The sequence below is a fragment of the Alexandromys fortis genome, unplaced genomic scaffold (assembly GCF_014885135.2).
Source record: "Alexandromys fortis isolate MF-2015 unplaced genomic scaffold, M_Fortis_MF-2015_v1.1 scaffold_190, whole genome shotgun sequence".
Taxonomy (NCBI): Eukaryota; Metazoa; Chordata; class Mammalia; order Rodentia; family Cricetidae; genus Alexandromys; species Alexandromys fortis.
In genome coordinates this window covers 1,740,106-1,762,271 of record NW_026068059.1, presented here as the reverse complement: position 1 = coordinate 1,762,271, position 22,166 = coordinate 1,740,106, and the positions used below count along the sequence as shown (strand labels likewise).

Genomic DNA, 22,166 nt, shown 5'->3' with positions numbered 1-22,166 from the left:
GGTGATTTAGAGAGACTGTCTTAAAATTTAAAAATTAAATTAAAAAGAATAGAGGCATATTTCAGTTGGAGATTACTTGCGTAGCTTGTAAAGCTTTGTAAAGTTCTCAGGACCTTATAAAAACCAAAACTAGGAAAAATGCTCCCTCCATTTATAAGTGTTTGTGCATCAATAAAAGAGCTTCAAAATTCATGACAAATGAACGACATAAACTAAAGGACACGCATACAGATCCATAGTCATTGTCATGATAATGATTCAGTATTCTGTCAATGATTGGTCAAAATAAACTCAGTATGGGTGTAGAATACTTAACACTATTGGTCAGTTTATTTGTTTGCATTTATTGGTAATACTACAGATAACAGCTTGATGCATCTGTCTTGTATGTGCATGTGGAGCATTTGTGAAGGTAGACTGTGTTTCAGTTTATAGGTACAGTAAAGTGAATGGCTGCCAGTCATACAGAGTTTGCTATCTGATCACGTGAAGTGAGGTAGAAATGAATAAAAGAAAGATCTCAAATCTCCAAATATTTGGAGATGAAATAGCACAATTCTAAATATCTCATGGGTCAAAGAAGAAACCAAGAGGGACATGAGAGGTATTTTGAATTGAAAGAAAAAGTAAACACAACACACCAGAATTTGGAGGATGACTTTGAAGCATTACTTAGAGCTTTGTGGATATTAAAGATGTGTTAGAAAAGAAGAAACGTTTAAAACCAATAGTATCAACTTCCGTTTTAAGAAACTAGAAAACAACTAGACAAAGAAGAGCTAACCAAATTCAAAGCAAGTAGAGAAGAAAAATAATGAAGATCCAAGCAAGGGTCAGTGAAGGATAAAACAACAGGTTAGTACCCCAGAAGCTGGTTCTGAGATTACTAAAATGCTACCATTAGCTATGTAGCTTAAGTAGCTGCAAGGTAATGGAATAGAGAGATGAGACAAACATTACCAATACCAGGCTTGAAAGGGACACCACTACAGGTTGTACAGCTATTAAAACAACAGTAAGAACATTAGGAATAGCTTTATGCCAGGAAGTTCAATTTAAATGAAATGTGGTTTGGGCTTTTATACATGGTAATTATGTATATAATATGAAAGCATGTAACAATTTTACTACATAAAAAGGAGGAAAACATCTTTTTTTTTTTTTATCTGTATCTTTTATTCCCTGGCTTACAACATTTGAGTAGGAAAATGTTCTTATATTTTCCAGTGTGCTAAGGAGCCTGGAGTACCATATAGTGCCAGAAACAAAGAAATACTCAATACAGAAGGGAGGGGCATGTCAGAGTGATATAAGTGCCAACCGGAAAGAGCATTCAGTGACTTAAACTAGAGCAACTTGAACATGGAAATAAGTATTGCAGTATTGGATTTGATCTCAGAGTATAATAAACATACAGACCACACTGGTAGATGTGAGAACACAGAAACTCAGCTCTTCTAGAAAATTCCAGAACATGTAGATTCTTCTTTGTCTAGAAAATTGAGCTTAATGCCTTCAACTCCTAATAGGGGTTGGATTAAAACAAAACAAAACAAGACTTTAAAATTTTCAAACTTTTATTGTGTGTGTGTTGCGCGTGCATGTGAGAGAGAGAGAGAGCGCGAGCGCGAGAGCGAGCTCCTATGTGGAGATTGGAGAAGTTGGTTTTCTTCCATCTTAATGTGGGAAAGTGGGTTCTGGGAGTCAAACTCAAACTGTCAGGCTTGTGCTGCAGGGTCCTTTACAAGCCCCATGAGCCATCTTACCAACTCAGGTTGGATTTTTGATTTTTTTTTTTAAAGTGTAAAGTATGACAAGCTAATAGCAGTAGTGTTACAGGGAGAAACCTGTAAGATATCACCTTAACAAATGACCAAAGCTTGTCATTTGTATAACTCGTTATCAGCTTAACATGTTGGTAACCTGTACCCCTGATGAAGTAAAGAAATGCACTTTGTTAGGTGATAAATGGACATTTCACCTCCATATTCTTCCAAAAATAGCCAGTACATACATACATGGACAACTGTTTTTCAATGGCAGTCCAAAATCAATTCGGTAGAGGTAGTCTTTTCTGAAGTATACTAGAACAGTGAGCTGTCTATGTGAAAAAAGACAAACATTTGTCTGTAATGTCTCCTGTAAAAATTATAAACATAATGTATACCTAAAAGTAAAACAAATTTATCAAAGTATCAGAAGAAAATATAAAGCATTTGTAACTTGGGGTTAGGCAAAGATTTCTTGGAAGTTTGTGTAAAATGTCTGTAAAGACCCAGCTTCTAAGAGGCATGCTCAGAGAGACCAGGGCTTAGGAGTTTGGTATGTCTCTGAGGCACACACATTCAACACAAAACAAATGCAATGATTTCTTAAACTTTCCATCATTTCACCTTTAGTTCAGTCAAACTGAGACTCTCTTTGTACATAATTCTTTTCACAGACTTGTTAAGAAATTTTTATCATTTCCTCATTCCTGATATATTGATAGGGTTAGTAAAACACATTTTGTCTGAAAATGCTACTTCTTTGTTACCACTCTTTATCACTTACCAGTTTGTGTATCATCTAACCTGTGACTGCTGTTGTGTGCTTACTTCGTTTGTTTGTTTTGCCTAAAACAAGCAGGGATTCTCTCGCCCACATCCAGTCAGTCACTTAGGCAGCAAAGTAGTGCTCTCTGGTTATTTGCCTTATAAGATCTATTGTTAGAAAAGTCCCTGCTGCTGTGTCCTTTTCATTAAAGGTAGACATGAATGCATGGGATTAATGTAGCCAGAGGAGCAGTTGCCATTCCTTTTCTGTTTCTCCAGGATGCAGGCTAACTGCCTTTATCTCTAGTCTAAACTCCCATTTGGATTCCTTCCTGTTAATGAGTTCATCCTGAAATTACAAGGGGGAGTTTTTGCTTGGAGTTAAGTGTGTATTGTTAGTCTTGTCACTGTACTGAAAAACTGTACCTAGCCTGAATATTTATAAAGGAACTAAATTCAGTAGCCATATTATAGAACAGATACTTTGAAATAATTATGTTGTAGGATTCAGTTTTCAGTAATGAAAAAAAAAAGAATTTAGAATTCTCCTTTTCAGATTTTCATCTATTTGGAGGCTCTATCTGAAACAAAAGCCAAGCCATTCTAATTATGAGGAGCTTAGAGTTCTTCCCCTCTCTTCATTCATGATAGACCTCGTATGAACTCTGAGGGTCTTAGGTTAAAGTCAGTGCTGTAATGAAATGTTAATGATGTAAAATATGCTATGTTTGTTGACTGAGTTTTCTGTCCCACCTGGTCCCGCAGTCATTCAGCTCCAAAGAAATACACAGAGGTCTACATTAATTAATAAACTGATTGGCCTATTAGTTCAGGCTTCTTGTTAATTCTTACATCTTACATTAACCCATTATTCTTATCTGTGTTAGCCACGTGGCTTTTTTGATGAGGCAGTCACATCTTGTTTACTCTATGTCTGGCTTCCTCTGTGTCTGGGTGATGACTGCAGACTGAAACTTCTCTCTTCCCAGAATTCTCCTGTTCTTATCCTGCCTATACTTCCTGCCTGGTTGCCCCACCTGTATTTCCTGCCTGGTTACTGGCCAGTTAGCATTTTATTAAAATATCATTGACAGGGTACAGACCATTGTCCAACAGCAGTTCCCCCCCTTTTTTTTCAAAACAAGAACTCTGAATTGAATCTTGCTTGTTTAGCTTTCTTCCTGACCATTATCCATACAATTTATAACTAACACTCTAAACAAAGACAAACATCCATAATCTATATTATGGGAATGTGGGTGTAGTTTTCCAGACTATTTCTGACTGGAGGTGCTGATAATCTTATGGGGACCTAAAGAAAATTTAAGATTATGGTCAAGTTCTGACTGGCTTATTCTGTGAGGCTTGATCATCTCAGGCAGCAGTCTTGAAACTGTTCTGGATGCAGAACTCAGAGGAAACTCCAATAGAGGTCCTCTGAAATGTTGGATCATCTGGACCATCTGCTCCTATTGGGGATTCTTCAGGGGAGACTTTCTTGGTCAAACCTAATTTTTCTTAGCCCAGAATGAATCCACAGCTCCTCATTTCCTGTGGAAACAAAAGCAAAACCTCTTCTTGAAAGTAACATACATTTTGACTTAAATTTTGAAGTAAAAGCATTTAAATATATATATGCTGTATTAATCCAGCAGCATTTGTAATCAGATGACTTTTAGCAGCTGTTGTTCCTTCCTCAGCCATTAAACCATTTAAAGACAACACAATAACATATAGTATCCAGACTCTCTGTGTATTTTCCTTCTTTTCATGGCTTTATTTTAAACTCTTTCTTTTATTTTTATTTTTAATTTTTGACTTTTTGAGATAGGGTTTCTCTGTGTATCTTTGGCTGTCCTGGAACTCCCTCTGTAGACCAGGCTGTCCTTGAACTCACAGAGATCAGCCTGCCTTTGCCTCCCAAGTGCTGGGATTAAAGGTGTGTGCTACAACACCTTGAACTCAAAGAGATCCCTTTGCCTCTGCTTCCCCAAGTGCTGGGATTAAAGGTGTGTGCCACCACATCCAAACTTTTTATTTTTTTTTCTTTTTTTTCCCCCAAGCCCACATATTTCTTTAAATACACTGTAAACCATTTAAAGGTTCTCTTCTTCTTTGAATCTATCTCTATTGTATATATCTCTTTTTTTGAGCACATGAGTCTTTAATTTGCTAAGTGATGTGGCTAGAATGTCTTATTTGTTTGCTTAGAGAGTGAGTCTGCCAGTGGTTCCCAGGCAGGTCTTAAATTCCTGGGTCAGATGATCCAAGTCAGCCTCCCAATTAGCTGGGATTATAGTGGCATGTGCAACCATGCCCATTTTGATGTTTTACTAAGTGAAAGTTACCAGGTGGTATGTTTAGTATGCATTAATTTTCATAAAAGAGTTTTGTATTATATGTAGAAATCCATGTAGAGAGCAAAAGAAATCATTCTGTTACAGAGAAGAGAGTCTTTGCTTCATAGGAGGCTTCACGTTTTGGAAAGATCTCATTTCTAACTCACTTGGGAGTGAAGTTCTCTTGATTGTTATTTAATATTGATATGTAATATAATAATTTGTTTAGTAATATTAGCATTGTAGTCTTATGTATAAAGTGTATTAGAATAAGTTTCATTTTTAGTAGCTAAGAGAGAGAAAATAGAATTAATGGTCTATGAATTTTAAATGTCTTTCTCTTAAAGGATTATCAGGTGACACAAGAACATTTACCCCTTGGTTGTCCTTTTGGGATTACTTGTTTTCTAGAACAGTGTCCTCTTGATTCAGAATCCTTTTCCATTTATCACTGTCTTTTTTTTTTTTTGAAAAGTTTTTTTTTTAAATCTCTACTGAGCTATACATTTTTTTTCCACTCCCTTCTTCCCCACTTCCCTTCTCCCCTCTCTTGTGACCCTGATGCTCCCAAATTTGCTCAGGGGATCTTGTCTTTTTCACCTTCCTATGTAGATCCATGTATGTCACTTTGCTGTCTAAGTTCTCTGGGGTTGTGGCCTGTAGGCTGATTTTTTCTTGTTTTATGTCTAAAAGTCACTTATGAGTGAATACATATTATATTTGTCTTTCTGGGCCTGGGTTACCTCACTCATTTTTTCTGGATCCATTCATTTGTCTGCAAATTTCAAGATGTCATTATTCTTTATTGCTGTGTAGTACTCCATTATGCAAATATGCCACATTTTCTATGCAAATATACCACATTTTCTTTATCCATTCTTTGGTTGAGAGACATCTAGTTTGTTTCCAGGATCTGACTATGACACACCATGCTGCTGTGCACATAGTTGAGCACATGTCCTTGTGGTATGACTGAGTGTCTTTTAGGTATATACCCAACAGTGGTATTGCTGGGTCTTGAGGTAGATTGTTTTCTAGTTTTTTGAGAATCGCCATACCGATTTCTAAAGTGGCTGTACAAGCTTGCCCTCCCACCAGCAATGGAGGCGTATTCCCCTAACCCCACATCCTTTCCAGTGTAAACTGTCATCAGTATGACTCTCTTTATGTTAACATGTGATATATGTTAGCATGTGTGGAGATTTGTAGATGCTTTGACTCTTTCTGTGGATCAGTTTGATTTAATTAAGGGGTGAAGTGACTTTTTAATTAAACTTGTCTATTAGGGTTTGTTTGGAAACCAAACTGCTTCTATGATAAATGAATTGCAGTTATTCACCAAGAAGCCTCTCTGGCTAGGGGTATAGTATATAGGCCTCTTATACCCAGCATGATAGAGGCCATAGCAGAAGAATCACGGGTTTGAGGACAGCCTGGGTTGTGTAAGGTGACTCTGTCTCAACTCTCCCACCCTCAAAGAAATCAACCAAACAGAAAAATCAACCCACTTCCTCTTCTAAAGACAGTGTCTTACTCTGTAGCCCAGGCTGGCCCAAGACTTGTTATGTGGTCCACACTAGCTTTGTATTTGGAACTGCCTTGACTCTGCCTCCGAAGCTGAAGCCTTGTGCTGCCATGCCTAGCTATAATATTTCTTTAAAAGAAGACAGCCAGGGGGAAACACTTGGTTCTTTGAGCTTCAGAACCCAGAAGAACAAAGCAAAACCAAACTTATCCTTTTGTTTTCTACTTGAGGAACATATTTTTAGTAGCTAATAATACTCCAAAGGTATTTCCCCCCCAAATTACTGTTATAAAAGCTAAAAATAAATGAGAATGAGATTGAAAGAACAGGTTGAAAAACAGAGCGGGACCTCTGACCCCGTTGTTGTCTTGCTTTGGGAAAGTTAGTATAAGAGTGTAATGCCTTCGTGCAGTCAGTAGCTGTGATAATAGGATCTTTATAAGGTAAACTAATGACAAATATTTGTTCTTGTTTTCCCTTTGTTTCAGGTTTCCCCTCAAAAAACCTATAAGGTAAGTTGTTCAGTTTCTTTTATACGGAAGTTGGAGTTAGACTTTAATTAGAAGCATTCCTTTGAAATGATGGGGATTTTTGTGGTTTTTGAGAGCGTGGATTTAAGTAGTACAAACTTTCATAATGCTTCACAGATTTCAAATACAACAGGTGTTGCATATTTTTTCTGGAACACAGCCTTGTTTTGATAATATTTTCAATGTTTTTAATATAAGCATTTTAAAAGTTTATTCAAATTGACACTTTAAGGTCACTCCCTATGAAGAAATTTAATTTTAAAGCCTGTGACTGTTTTGAATTGTGAGTTGCTCGGGGAGGTGAAAATGGATCGCTAGTTTGGGTATGTGTTGTCACTGGAGTGCCTCTTGCTTCCTTTAATGAACTTTGGCACTGATTTAGTTTCAATTATTTTAAGACAATAATGGGAAAAATACTGAAAAGACTCAGATTTGTTTGTGCCTGTGGCTGTTGCACACACTGTGAGCCACCATGTGGTTGCTGGGAATTGAGCTCAGGACTGCAGAGCCGTCTATCCAGCCCTGTGCTGAATTCTTTGAGGCAATGTTTTCTGGTTGTTAAAAGGAACTGTAAAAATCAGTAAACTGTAGGCTGTTATTCTTAAGAATAAAATTAATGATAAATACTGCTACTACTTGAGGACCTTTCATAATCAAGAAAATAGATTGTGTAGTATATATGGCATAGGTGGAATTGTAAAGATCTTTGAAAAAATAATATAGAGACTATGCTATTATAAGACAAACTTAGTGTTTAGTTTTTTTGTTTGTGTGGGGCTGAGAAGATGTTTCAGTGGTTTAAAGGGGCTTGCTGCTCTTGTAGAGGATCAGATTTTGGTCTCCATCACCCACATTGGCCAAATACCAATTGCAAGAGACCTAATACTTTCTTCTGACTTTCATAGGTACCTGCATACACATGTGCAAATAAACACACACACACACACGCCATAAAAATATACATTTGTATAGTTTTTTTACATGAATTTTTATTGTTATGCTTTATTTTACAGTAAATATTTTATTTTTTTTAACTTAGGCATGGAAGTATTTTGAATCGAGAGTCACCAACAGATAAGAAACAGAAAGTTGAACGCAGTACATCCCATGATTTTGACCCCACAGGTAAAAATACTCTTGTTTTTCCAAAGAATAGTGAAATTCCGAATCATACAATTTAAGTGAATTGAAGCATTCAGGTGTGGTTGTTTCTACCCCTCGGTCATGCCCTGCAATTATATAATATTGCTGCAATCTACAGGAATGAATGCATGTTGAACTCAACATTGTAGATGCCACAGAGGAAGCATCATTGTAGGAATCATGAAAGTCATAGAAATAGTGGTGTAATGATTGGAGATTGAGGGTACACCGAAGTCTTAGAGTCAAGATGAGTCATGGCATAAGTACTACTCGTGTGTCATAAAATGAAGGATTTTAACATCTGGGAACTTGTGCATTCTTTTAGAATTCAGGTGTTATTGTTGTGAATTATGTAGCTGCGTTGCAACTTGAAAAAATTATAATTACCACATTTTGAATAAGCAAATTAATAGAAATCCCTTTATCTCATCTTTCCTACCCACCATTTTTTGGTTTTTTTTTTTTTTTTTTTTGTTTGTGTTTGTTTGTTTTTAATTTTTGAGACAGGGTTTCTTTGTGTATCTTGGAACTTGTTCTGTAGACTAGGCTGGCTTCGAACTTAAAGATCGACCTCACCTGCCTCGATTGCTGGGACTAAAGGCATGCACCATCACTGCTCGACTTGTAATGTTTTTGTTTTTTGAGACAGTCTTCTTCTGTAGGCCAGGCAGGCCTTAAATTTATGATCTTCCTGCTTCAGCCACCCTAGGCATGTGTCACGGTGCCTAGCAGAAATCCTTCCTTTTCTTCAAGTGTTCCGAACTCAGTGGTTTCACAGCCTCCATCATGCTGAGTTTTCCTAGAATTTTCATGTTAGCCAACGTAATTTATATTCTTTTTTTTTCCCCTTTGGTTTTTCAAGATAGGATTTTCCCTATGTAACAGCCCTAACTGTCCTGGAACTAACTCTTGTAGATCAGGCCAGCCTCAAGCTCATAGAGATCTGCCTGCTTCTGACTCCCGAGTGCTGGAATTAAAGGCATGCGCCATCACCGCCTGGCCCATAATTAATATCCTTAATATTATACCCGACATTGAATTCTCCTGTTTTTATTTTCTTTCTCCTTGTAATCTTAGTGTTTGGTTTTTCTATTTGAAATTTATTTGTTCTTTGAGCATATATTATTTTATTTAGTTGCATGTCCCTGTGGCAAAAGATAAACAGTACACCATTCTGAGATGCATAAATATGTTTCTTAAAGAATTCTTACTATTACCAGTCACGGTAGCACATGCCTCTAGTCTCAGTACTCAGGAGGCAGAGACAGGCTGCTCTCTATGAATTTGAGGCCATTCTGGTCTACAAGGCAAGTTCTACACAGAGAAACCCTGTCTCAAAAGGCAAAAAAAATTGGGCTGGAGAGATGGCTCAGTGGTTAAGAGCATTGCCTGCTCTTCCAAAGGTCCTGAGTTCAATTCCCAGCAACCACATGGTGGCTCACAACCATCTGTAATGGGGTCTGGTGCCCTCTTCTGGCCTGCAGGCATACACATGGACAGAATATTGTATACATAATAAATAAATAAATAAAAAAAGGCAAAAAAATTTTTTTTACTTAGAAATATTAATTTTAAATATTTAATAGAATGTTGATGTTTTGTGTGAATAATTGAAATAGTTCATGTGTTTTAGCATAGTTTTCTTAATTTTGAAAAAATATTGTAAAAAAATTTGTCTAAGAAGGGAAAACTAAGAAGTAAGTAATGAATTATTTGCTTTACATCTTGGGTAGTAGTAAAGAAATTAATCGTTATTTTAGGTGGCTTTTGTGGTGAGAGTAGTAACATGTCAGAGATCTCCATGGAAGCTCTGTGCTTCTCATGCCCAGATTCCAGGTCATGGGCTCAGAGGCTTATAGTTATTTCTATAGCCAGTTATTGTCTTTAATAATGGTCACAATTTCTTCCCCAATTCATGAAACTGTCATGATCCTTTTAGTCTTGTTAAATATATTCTGTACACTTGTCTATGAGACACCCATTTCCAAAGACAGATCTATCTAAGAGGCACCATACTTCATGGTGAACTGAGTATAGCTTGAAGTGCTTTTGCCAACTCTACAATTATCAGATGAGATATTGTGTAGACTATTCATGTGTTGTTTTGTTTGTATTTTTTTATTCACTGTCTTTTCTTCCATAATCTGTAAATATGTCATTACCTGTGCTGTTCATGACTGACTTCTAAGTTCTATCACCTGTGATGTTCATACTTCATGTTTGCACGATTTAACTTGATCATGACTCATTCTTTTATTCCCCATAAAGTTTCCCCCTTCCATTGGTCTCCATATTTTCTATATCTCTCCTTTTCTCCCGCTCTTGTGCAGATAGTTCCTCCAAGAAGACAAAGTCTAGTTCAGAGGAAAGTAGATCCGAGATCTATGGTAAGCTGATGTAGCTAATACGGCCTTGCACCTTTGCAGCTTGCTTCATTCTGTCTCATTTTGTTTTGGTAACTGCAGCCTTTCTTGTCTGCTCTGCATGGCATGATCTTCTGCAGGGAAAGGGAGCCTGGGGTTCGATGTGGCTGTAATATGGAAGCTTAAGATGATATGAAACTAACATGATAGGTTAAGAATAGGCCGTGTTCCCCATTTCCCCCTTGTTTATCTTAGGAAAATGGGGTCAGGAGCCTTTGAATAGCGTGGATGGGTTTTTGAATTATTGCCAGCCTCTCTGGTCTCATTCACAGGTTTTGAATTATGTAGAATTTAAGCAACTCAGTCATTTCTTATAAGAAGAGTTCTGACATTATTTAAATGTGTTAGCAGTTCTTTGAAGTTTTTGTTTTATCTTTTATTTATAATTTTTAATTGTTTTATCACCTGGAAAAGTCATCCGTATAAAATGTATCTCTAATTGCAAAAAATATTAAGTATTTTATTTTTAGGCTTAAAACATGTGTTCCTTCTTTCTGAAAGTTTTCCTGTTAAAAACATAAAGAGTAAGTCTAACCTGAATGATGAGTGAACACAATGAAAATCCAAGTGTTTCCAGACTCTGTCCTGCTGTCCTAAATACAGCAAACCATTAAGAAGTTCATGTAGATCTTTCCTCTTTGTTTTTTGAAGCTCATTGGAGCAGGGTTTTATTGTGCAGCCTCAGGCTGCTCTGGAACACTCTTTGTAGTTCAGCTCACCTCAGTCTTGCTGTGTCCTCCTGCCACTGCTTTCTGAGCACTGGGATGATGGTGGCCTGCACCATCCCTAGTTAGGTTGTTAAGGGAAGTAAGTAGGTAAGGCATTATCTGGAACAAAACTCTGAAAATCCTCTATGGAAGACTAAGCAGATGAAGTCTTCTCTAACAGAGCCAAAATCTGTTGGGTGGAAGTTTACTTAGGTGTATTTGTTTCTTACTTGACCCTATATGAGGAACAAAAGGAAGGAATTAATTGTTCATACTTCTTCGAGAATATTTGACAATTGATGCCTGCTGGCATTTGATACCACTTAGTGCTGTGAAACCTTAGTATTTGGTTTTGAAACAGTTAGTACTTTATGTTAGGTACCGCCAAGCTAAAGTAGTCTTTAAATATTCTGTGTTTCTGTTGTGAGATTCTTCCTGTACTTTTTCTTTGCTGAGGATTGTGAATGTCGTCTGTGTGTCTCGTCCTTCCCAGCAGCCTGTTTAGTGTTGCAGTTCACTTTGCTCACCAGTTTTCTAGGTCTTTGCAGTGTGTATAGGAGCTTGTTCGTGTTGCATGAGATTAATGATTTAGGAGTCTGACAGAAAATATCATGCCAATAATTTTCTTAGAGTGATAGGAGTTTTATACTAGTCCAGACACGCCGTTGCCAGGGGGAACAGAAGCGTTTTGAGTGGTGCTCAGGAAGTAGGGTGTGGCCTCTTAGTGCATTTGTCCCTTGAGAACCCTTGAAATTCCTTTTTTGATTGTTGTTGAAGGAACTGAACTATGACTCCTCAATAAAGATTCATTAGAGAGATGAGTTAATTAAGACAGCTGGCATACGAATGCTAGCCTCTCTTTGTGAATATGGTGTGTGCAGTTAGCTTAGGTGAAGAGTACACACTAGGGAGTCATGGAAAGACTGGAAATAGGGTATGACTTAAGTAGAGTCCCAGCAGCCAAGGGCATCCTGCTCAGTGAGGGTCTTGTTAGAAGCCCACTTCAAGCGGTGGAGAGTGTACATTCTCTTCTCTTGGGATCAAATTCTTTAGTTGGGTGCCCGGTATAGATGTCACTCATAATTTCAAACTCACTTTGCCATTCTTAGAGCTGCTTTGAGGGTTAGATTGACTTTGCCCATTTGAAGAGGAAAGCAAACTTTGTAAAACTCCAGTGTAGTTTGGTCAACATTCCATTGTTCTCCTGTACCTTTTGGAGTTCATTGCATGTGTATGGATATATTTTCTGAACTGTAACTTTAATATGCCCGATTTCTTATTGTATGTACATTTTTTTTTTAAAGATAGGTGCTCATATAGCCCTACATAGCCTTCAATTCCTGATCTCTGCAACCACCTCTTGAGTGCTGAACTTACAGGTCTACACCACCATCCTGGGATGTTGTTGCTGTGAGACAGTCTTTCTATGTGACTCTGGCTGGCCTTGAACTCAGTAGTAGTCCAGATTGACCTTAAGCTCAACACAACTTCTTGAGAATTGGGATTGAAGGCATATGTCTAATACTGTAATGACGAACTTGGTGGACTGCTATGGTGGTATGAGGGAATCTGTAAGAATAAGCTATGTCTTTTAAAAGCTGTCTTAAAATACTTGGGCTGCCATAGCAAAATACCATAGTCTGTGTGGCTTAGAAAATAGAAATTTTATTTTTTGAGCATTCTAGAAGCTGGAAGTTTGATATATAAGTGCTGCTGTAAGCTGGTGGGGTTGCAGATGACTGTTTTCTTATTCTCCTTTTACATGGACCTTCTGGATAGAGACTGAGATTCTGGTGTCTCTTCTCATTCTGTCATGAGAGTCTCACCCTCATCACCTCCTCTTACTCTGCCTACCTACAAAAGCCTGCCTGCAGATACTATCACTTTAGGAGGTAGGGTAGCAACATAAGTTTTGAGTGGAGACGAACATTTAGACCATACTAGAAGCAAACTGTTAGCACAAGTATCCCTTACCTGAACTGCTTGAGACCAGGTGTGTTTAGGATTTTGAAATACTTTCATATATACAGTGCATTTGTAGGGGTGGAATTGAAATCCTGGCATAAACTTTGCTTGTATTTCATACTATATATATACTATATATATACTAAATATATATAGTATATATATATACTAAATATATATATATTAAATATACATAGTTTGAAGGTAGTAGTTTTAGTAATTGTGAATGGTCTATTGAGGTTTATTGTGTGTAGTTAATGTGAAGCTTTTACTGTGATATTATGCTGGCATTCAAGATATTTCAGATTTTTGAAATATAGAATTCAAATTTTTGTATTAGGAATGATCAACCTGTGCCTGGATATGGTTTGTGTATTTCAGAGAGTAATTTTTAAATATTATGTGTTTCTCTCATTCAAGTTTCTTATATCTTTTAAAGGAAAACTCTTGGTTTGACTCTTGCTCCCACCAACTTATTATTTTCTCTGTCCTTCAGCTTTGCAAAGAACATTCCACCCGGCTAGCTTACACCTGAAACAATTACACAGAAATTGTATTCATTAAAACACTGCTTGGCCCATTAGCCAATAGTTTCTTATTGGCTAATTCTTACGTATTAATTTAACCCATTTCTATTAATCTGTGTATTGCCACGTGACTGTGGCTTACGGCAAGATTCTAACCAGCGTCCGTCTCAGGCAGAAGATCCATGTCTTCTCCCACTTTGCCCTTCTTCCCAGCATTCAGTTCTGTCTTCTCTGCCTACCTAAGTTCTGCCCTATCAGGAGCAAAGCAGTTTCTTTATTCATTAACCAATAAAAGCAAGATATGAACAGAAGAACCTTCTACACCATTTCCCCTTTTTTGTTTAAACAAAAAAGAAGGCTTTAACTTTAACAGTAAAATTACATATAACAAAACAGGTATCAAATAAGAATTACAGTTATAATACTTGTATTTACTTTATCTTTTATCATAACTAAGGAAAACTATAACTATAAATTCTTCAGCTCCACCAAAGACTCCAGAAGGATGTATTATTACCTAAGTAAACAGGAAGTACATTGTAAAAGCAACTTCCAAAACCCTAGAATTGACAGAGACATCTCACTGCCTGGACATCCACCCAAATTTTTTCTGTAGTGTTGGGGCATCCATCTTCATCCTACAGGCCCATAGTATCCAGCAGACTATTTCATGAAGCAGGAAATTTCAAAGACAGTTTTGCCTATATTGGCAGTTTGCCAGTCACTTTTTTCTGTATCCTGCAGAATGTCTCACAGACTCTTTTATGAAGCAGGAACCCCTAAGGATCATCTCACCTTTAGGCAAGTTTAGCAGTCATCTCTCTGTGGGTACTGTATGTCCAGTGAAGCAGTCCAGGCAAGAGCAGTTTCTTACCCAAATGGCTAGCAAACTCCATAAGGAGCCTCTTTGATGTCCATCTTCCTCTTGAAGTAGCTGGTGCTGTCACAAGCAGATGGGTCTCATTGTCATGAAAAGTCCAAGTTAGTAAAACAATTTAAATGCCATATTTTGTAGTCTCTGAAAGATATTAAGAATGCCTATCTGAAATATATCTATGCACATCTAGAAAATCTAACGACTACAAACTTGACTATTATAAATGATTATCTGTTAACCTATATTTTTTAATTGTACATTGCATTTTTAAATGAGCCACACAATTACAATACCTTAATCAAGATCAGAAATACATATATACATATAAAAATTGACCTTAAATTTGTATCAATAAATCAAGATTTATACCAATGCAAATTATTCATATCTATATCATATCCCCCTTTAAATGTAAAAGAACATTTATAGACAGTATTTGAGAATATGGGCGTAGATTTATCCATACTGCTCTGTGCTGATGGGGCGCTGTTAATGAGGTCTTTATGGTGTGTCCTGTGTACTAGTCATCTCAGTCAGCAGTTGAGTGAAGTCATATTTTGAGGGTGTTCACGGCGACCTTTCAGGAGGGCGTGGTCTATGAGACCATATTTGCCTGGAGGCCACCCACAGGTTCTTACCTTCTGTGAAAACAAAAGAAGAACCTCTTTTTCAAAGCAACATATCCTTAAACCCAAATTTGGAAGTCATGATAAGTTTAGAATATATATGCTGGTTTAGCTTAGCAGCCCATACAATGAAATGTCTCTCTGTACTTAGCTCCTTTACAGTCAAAAAATTTAAAGAAAACAGTAATATACAGAATCCAGGCTCTCTTCTTTTACTCTTTTCTTTTCTTCCTTGAAATCTGGCTTCTGAACTCACACTATCTTAAAGGTAAATCAAAATATCCTGTTTGAGAACCTGTTAGTGTTGTCTGCGTTCACACCTCCTCTCAACTATTCAGCAGTGCTGAAACCTTTTCTTGCTCTCTGGAACATTTCTTTGATCTGATTCTTTTCCTTTTGTTATTGTGTTGTCTGTTTATTTGATTGGCAGCTCACTTTAACCCTACAGGTTGTATGTGTGTGCATGTGTGTTTGTATCTCTGTTCTTGTGTGTATACACATGTGTGTTTTTGCCTGTTTTGTGCCGATGTATGTATACATTTGTGTTTGTGCCCATGATCCTGTGTGTGTGCATGTGTTTGGGATTAAAGACTCTGCTATCATGTCCAGCTTTAGATTCATAACTTTGTGCACCTCAATTTCATGTTGATTCTATAGCCTGTTTTGACCTGTCAAATTAATATTACTAAAATAATGGTTTTGTTATTCACTTACTAGGCAAGCACAGATGTATACTGTACATTGTTTCCAATTTATCATTCTGCTCTAATCTTCTGTTCACATCAGAGTACCAGGCTGCTTCCAGATGTTTATTTCCTGAGTATGTCCTGGTCTTCTTGTTTTGCTCAGTGCAATTCCTCTTGTCTTGAGTGTTTAGTTTTCCTTCTGCAGTTTCTGATACATCATTTTCATGCAGTTAGATAAGAGGAGTAAGTTTGAGATAGCAGTTGTCCTTCATGCCTTAGGAGGATGTGTTATATTCTTGAGCTGTAAAAAGAGTGAATTAAGTATTCTTACCAGAATAAGAACCATTTGAAGGAAAATTTTGATTAATTAGCTATATTTATCCATTCTGCAGTGTGTGTGTACTTCAGAACATTATATTATAGACAGAAAATAACACACAATTTTGTCAATTAAAAATTAAATACTGCTTCCCTCGCAATGCTTTTCTAGGATTGCCCAGCTACATTTGTTGTTTCTGAACACTGGCGTTTGGCTTTGTGTGGAGTTGCTTACATCTGTACTCATTGTTGCAAATCCCATAATGCCTGACTTGCTGGAAGTGAGTTTTTGAATGAACCATTGTTGAAATCAAGATGATGTATTTTAGTAGAGAGAATAGATGGAATAAAATCTAGACTCATCTTAATTGGCTCTTTTCTTCTCTTCCAAAAAACTTTAAAAGAGAAGAAAATGTAGTGTAGAAAAGGGATTTGTTTCTGGTGGGCATCTGAAAGAATGAAGTCAGTGTACTTGGAGCTTGAGGTTCCTCGTGTTGGCAGTTTTGTACATTTAGAAGGCAGAAGCTTCTTAATCAAAGGATTATCAGCGGTCTTACTCATAAAACACGTACGTCTGGCAGCAGTTTAAAACTGAGCTGTTTTTATTAGGTTGCACATGGTTTTTCTCCACACCCTTCCCTGCAGCTAATTCTTAAGAGGTGAGACTTAGAGAAGTTTGTTTGTTCATGCTATAAAATAAAAGGTGAAGAAAGACTAATGTTTGCTTTTTAAAGCAAATGTAGTATGGAAGGCTTAGCATATTGCCTTACATGTTTAACACTTCAGTTTCTTTAAATTTACTATCTGGCACTATAGTTGTAACCCTCTTTCAGGAATATATTTATAGTAGAACTTGAGCATATCTTCTCAGCAATTTTTGGACTTTTTACTGCTTTTTTTCCCCTGCAAAGCATTCCAGAGATTAAGTTTTTTTTTTTTTTTCACTTTCAATACTCTCATTGGTAGTTACCTGTTGAGTAAGATGCAGTTTTAGATGGGCATGGCAGTGTGCTCTTCTAAGCCCAGCAGAGGAGGACCACAGATAGTGAGTTCAAAGCCGACCTCCTGAGCCACCTAGCAAGATCTGTCTCAAAACAAGGAAGCAATAAGCAAAAAAAGTAATTTTTGTTTGTTTTGTTTTGTTTGAGATATGATTTCTCTGTGTAGCTGTGGCTGTCTTGGAACTTGCCTTGTAGACCAGGCTGGCCTGGAATTTACAGAGATGTGCTTCCCTAGTGCTGGGATTATAGCTGTGTGCTTCCAAAAGCAGTTTTTATGTTGGTTTTATGTCTATTGTTATATCAGAAAACTGTTCTTTGTTATTATGACAAAATACAACTTAGGAAAGGCTAATGTTTGTGTAAATTTGATAGAGCATCTTTGTGTCACTAAGTGAATAAGCCTGATCCCAGCTGATTAGCTTTGAGGTGAAAGCTCAAAATCAAGACAGGAAATAAAGAAAACTTTATCAGTAGAGGTATTATTAGTTAGGGACAGGTGGGCAATTAAGTTGTTGCTGGAGAGTTACCAGGCAGATCATTTATTACCATGCCCTTAAGTTGTTTTTCTACTGTGAATAATCTTCAGGGCTATGATTTTTCTTATTAAAAATTGTTGAGTGTTATTTAAATTTCCTTTGTGGAAAATAAATTCGGACTCAAATTTTATACTTTTTCAAAGATTTGAATTTGTTTTGTTTGTGTCTGTGTATGTACACACACGAGTGAGGGTGCCCACAGAGGCCAGAAGAGGGAATTGGACTTCTTGAAACTATGGTTACATGTGGTTGTGATAGGGATGCTAGGATTCAAGCTCTACTCTTCATGACTGAACAAGCATGCTTTACCTCTAAGCCATCTCCTCAGCCCCATAGTACATTAAAAAATTAGTGTGTGTTTTTTGTGTATGTGTATGTTTGCACACACATACATACACACTTTTACTAGCCAGGGTATTGAATGTGGAGATCAGAGGTTCAGTTTGTTATTGCCACAAATCTAATTGTGTGCAGATAACACATAGGATTGGACAGAATAGTACTGGTAATTTGGATTCAGCTGCTTCTGAATTGGCTGTATGGGTAAGACTTACTTACATTTTGCAGTGGCCTTTTTCTTACATATTAAAAAACACCAGCATCTCAGATTAGCAGTTAGAGATTTAGATGGGGAAAGTGCAGGGTATCTTATCCAGGGCTTCATGCCTGCTAAGTACATGGCCTTCCACTGAGCTAAATCCTCATCTTCAAAGGTACACAGAATCACCAAAGTGAGTAATATGAAAGAAATGGCAGAAGAGAAAGAAGTAGGATGTGTGGGCTGTTCTTCTTCTGCCTCTTTCTTGTCTATCTCTATCTATCTATCTATCTATCTATCTATCTATCTATCTATCTATCTATCTATCTTTCTATCATCTATCTAATCTTCTTTAGGTGTAGAATGGAAGAGCCAGGTGTAAGGGACACAGGCCTATGATTCCAGCACTGAAGAATTTTAAGTGGGAGACTATTTGTGCTGCATAGTGAGGTCTTATCTTAAAGAACAAAACGAACAAACAGTAAAAACAGCAGCAACACAAAACCAAAAGCAAACAACTCTAAAACCCAAACAAAAATTTAAAAAGGAAGTGTGTTAGGCAGAAGCCACTTAAAAGGGAGGAAGCGGACTTTGCCTTTCCACAGCATCCTGACATATCAGTCCTTAGCAGTCTGCTGGGGCTCTATGCATGTGTATAAAGTTGACTGTGCACAGTAGGCATTTTCTATGGGATCCTGACATACCAGACCTTAGCAGTCTGCTGGGGACCTAATCATGTTTATAAAGTTCACTGTGCACAGTAGGCACTTTTGTTTTCCCATGGCTGTTTATCTTCCCTTCTGAGCTTCTTTCCATCTAGAGACTCTTCTGCTTTTTGGAATTAATTACTTAATCAATTTTTAAAGAATTTCCTTTTTTACCAAGGTTCTGAAGCAGGTAGAACATCTCTACCCTTGGGACATGTAACAGTAGTAGAATAAAAACAAATACATGTCTATGTGAAGCAGTAATGAATTTTAGGAATAAACAGAGGGCGTAGTGGAAGTCTATAGACTCTGTCTTTTACCAGGATATCAGGAAAAACTTTTTGGTCGCGGTGTTTAGAGAAAGCTTTTAAGGCATTTGTTTCTTGGGGACTTCCTGTTGTCTCATTTTCTAAAACTGCCTATAATAAGAAGCCCTGCTCTTTGACAATTTTCTTCTCTTTTCATTATTGACAGCTAATTGCCTTGTTTAAACAAAAGGTAGTTGGAGCATGGTAGCCCACACCTGAAATCCCAGCACCTGGTGGTAGAGGCAGGAGGATCAGGTGTTCAAGACTAGCCTTGGCTACATGGTGTATCTCAAGATACAACAGTAAACACTTAGACAAAGATGTAAAGGGGTTACTCCTTTTGAGGATCATTTATATTAATGGTATGAGTGTATTAGTGTACTTGTAAAGCTGAGGCGACAGAGACAGTTAGATCCTTGGGCCTTGCAGGCCAGCTAGTCTTACTGAATGGTGAGTTCTGGGTTCAGTGAGAAACTCTGTCTTAAAGAATAATGTAACCTGACATTGTGTTCTGAGCTTCCCACATGTGCATACATGTGTAAGCACACATGCCTATGCCACACACAGAGAAGACGCCTTTTATACCATGTTTTTCAGCTCTTATAAGACAGTATGCAAAAACATGGAAGCAGCTGAATTTTATTTTTAAAGTCACATGCCAGTTTTGAAATTTTGAATAATGTTGAGGCAACAGATATTTGTATTTACAAAAAGCAAGCATGGGGTTTAGAAAATTTCTACAAAATGCTGCTTATTCCTTTTTTAATTTTATTTGGATTATTTTATGTATGTATTTTTCCTGCATGTGAACCACATGTATGCCTCATGGCCATCAAGGGTCATAAGAGATCATTGGATCCCATTGAACTGGAATTAAGTATGGTTGTGAACCACCATGTGGGTGCTAGGGACCAAACCCAAGTTCTCTGGCAAAAGCAACAAGTGCTCTTATCCTCTGAGCCATCTCTCTAACCCCTACTCTTTTTAAAAAATAATATTTTTGTTTTTAATTATGTGTGTGCCAACTTGTGGTATGTACAAGGGGTCTACATAGGCCAGACCCTTGAGTTTCCTGTAACCCCAGCTCCACTTCTTGGTGTGGGTGCTGGGAACTGAACTTGGTCTTTTAGAAGAACAGTAAATGCTCTTAGCACACTGGGTCATCCCTCCAGCCCTGCTATGCCCTTACTCTTTGATCTTGTTTACTAGAGATTTGCAGAGAATGCTTTCAAAGCACAACTAATACCAAACAATACTTCTCAAACTGTTCCACACAATAGAAACAGAAAGAACACAGAGAATGCTTTCAACTTCATGTATTCACATCCATCCTTCTCTGCTAGTGCAGAGCGTGTGAAAGAGATCGAATCCATCCTTTCCCTCACAACTCAAGAGTCTTCTGCCTTAGCTTCCTGCAATTAAAGGGGCCTCCACAGCCCACTTTTTCTTTTTGGGTGGTGGTGGGGAGCAAAAATTAAGGTCTTGCTATATATCCCAGACTGGTCCTGAACTTGTTTATCTTCTTATATTGCCATACCATATCAAATCTTAAAAGGTTTAATTCTGGGGCTGGAGAGATGGCTCAGTAGTTAAGAGAACCTCTGCTCTTCTAAGCAACCCAGCTCTAATGTCAGTTCAGTGACTGCCTCCACCTCCGGGGAGTGCTTGTGGTCCACAGACACACATACATGCAGGCAAAACACCCATAGACATTTAAAAAAAAAAGATTGGCCTCTGATGGATTATTTTTATTCTGCCCTCATTACAATTTAATGTTTTGTATAGATGGTGTGTTTGTGAAAAACAAATGCTATTTACAATTGAATAATTAATAGAATTGAAAGATTATAATATTTCTTAATGTTGAAAGCTGATTTTATTGAGGTATTATTACAAAAAATAAGACTATACTCCTTTGTGCGGCTTGGAGCAGTTTGGCAACTGAATAGCCTCATGTAGCCATTATGCTAATTGAAGCATAGATCATGTACATCGCTCAGAAAGTTCCCTGTTCCTCTGCAGCTGTATTCATCCCTGGTGATCGCTCTTCTGCTTCCTGCTGCTGTAGCTTAGCCTTTCTTACTCCTTCTTGTATGGTGTGGGCTTATGTAGTTAGCATGATGCTTCTGTTATTCATCCATGTTTGCTATATGTATGAAAGCATCCCCCCCTTCTCCATTGTATGACTGTGTCATAACTCCTGTCTGTATGGACATTTGAATTGTTTTCATATGTAAATGTTACTTGATGTGTTTATAGGAAGTTCCCAAATTGTTGTTCCAAGAGTTTATATACTTCCACTGACAATGTTAAGAGAATTCCAGTCACCTGCATCTTTGCTGCACTTGGTGTGCTCAGTCTTTCCATTGTTAGCCTTCTGATTGGTGCATAGTAGTTCTACTCTGGTTTGAACTCAGACTTTCCTCAGTGTTGCAGTACCTTGCATGTGCCTTTTAACTATCAGTGTGTCTTTCTTATTCTCATTTACATAATTTATTCCTTTTAATATTGCTTTCATTATTAAATTATATTTTTAAAGAAGACATTTTTTAAGATGTATTTTTATATTATGTGAATGAATTCTTTGCCTATGGTACGTGTATGTACCACATATATTCCTGGTGCCCTTGGAGGCCAGAAGAAAGTTACTGATCCTCTGAAACTGGGATTACAGGATGTTGTGAGCTGCCATTTGAGTACTGGGAATTGAACCCGGGTCCTCTGCAAGAGTAGCCAGGGCTCTAGACTGCTGAGCCAGCTCTGCAGCCCCTGGAGTTGCTTTTAAAGCATAAGCTGGACACAGAGCACAGAGTTTTTCTAGATTTTATTTTTATTTTATTTTATTTATTATTTTGATTCCTCCCTCCCTCCCTCCC

General features: G+C 37.4%; 1 protein-coding gene across 3 annotated transcripts in view; it reads left to right on the top strand.

The window, feature by feature from the left end:
* Positions 1-22,166, top strand: part of Arhgef12 (Rho guanine nucleotide exchange factor 12) — a 135,897-nt gene that overhangs the window by 53,400 nt on the left and 60,331 nt on the right. For 2 of the 3 annotated variants that reach the window (XM_050120065.1, XM_050120064.1), the window contains exons 2-3: positions 6,887-6,910; positions 7,968-8,053. In XM_050120065.1, the coding sequence (XP_049976022.1) occupies positions 6,887-6,910; positions 7,968-8,053 (110 nt within the window). Of the gene's footprint in view, positions 1-6,886; positions 6,911-7,967; positions 8,054-10,401; positions 10,459-22,166 lie in introns of all 3 variants that reach the window. The other variant, XM_050120063.1, reaches the window with a different exon arrangement.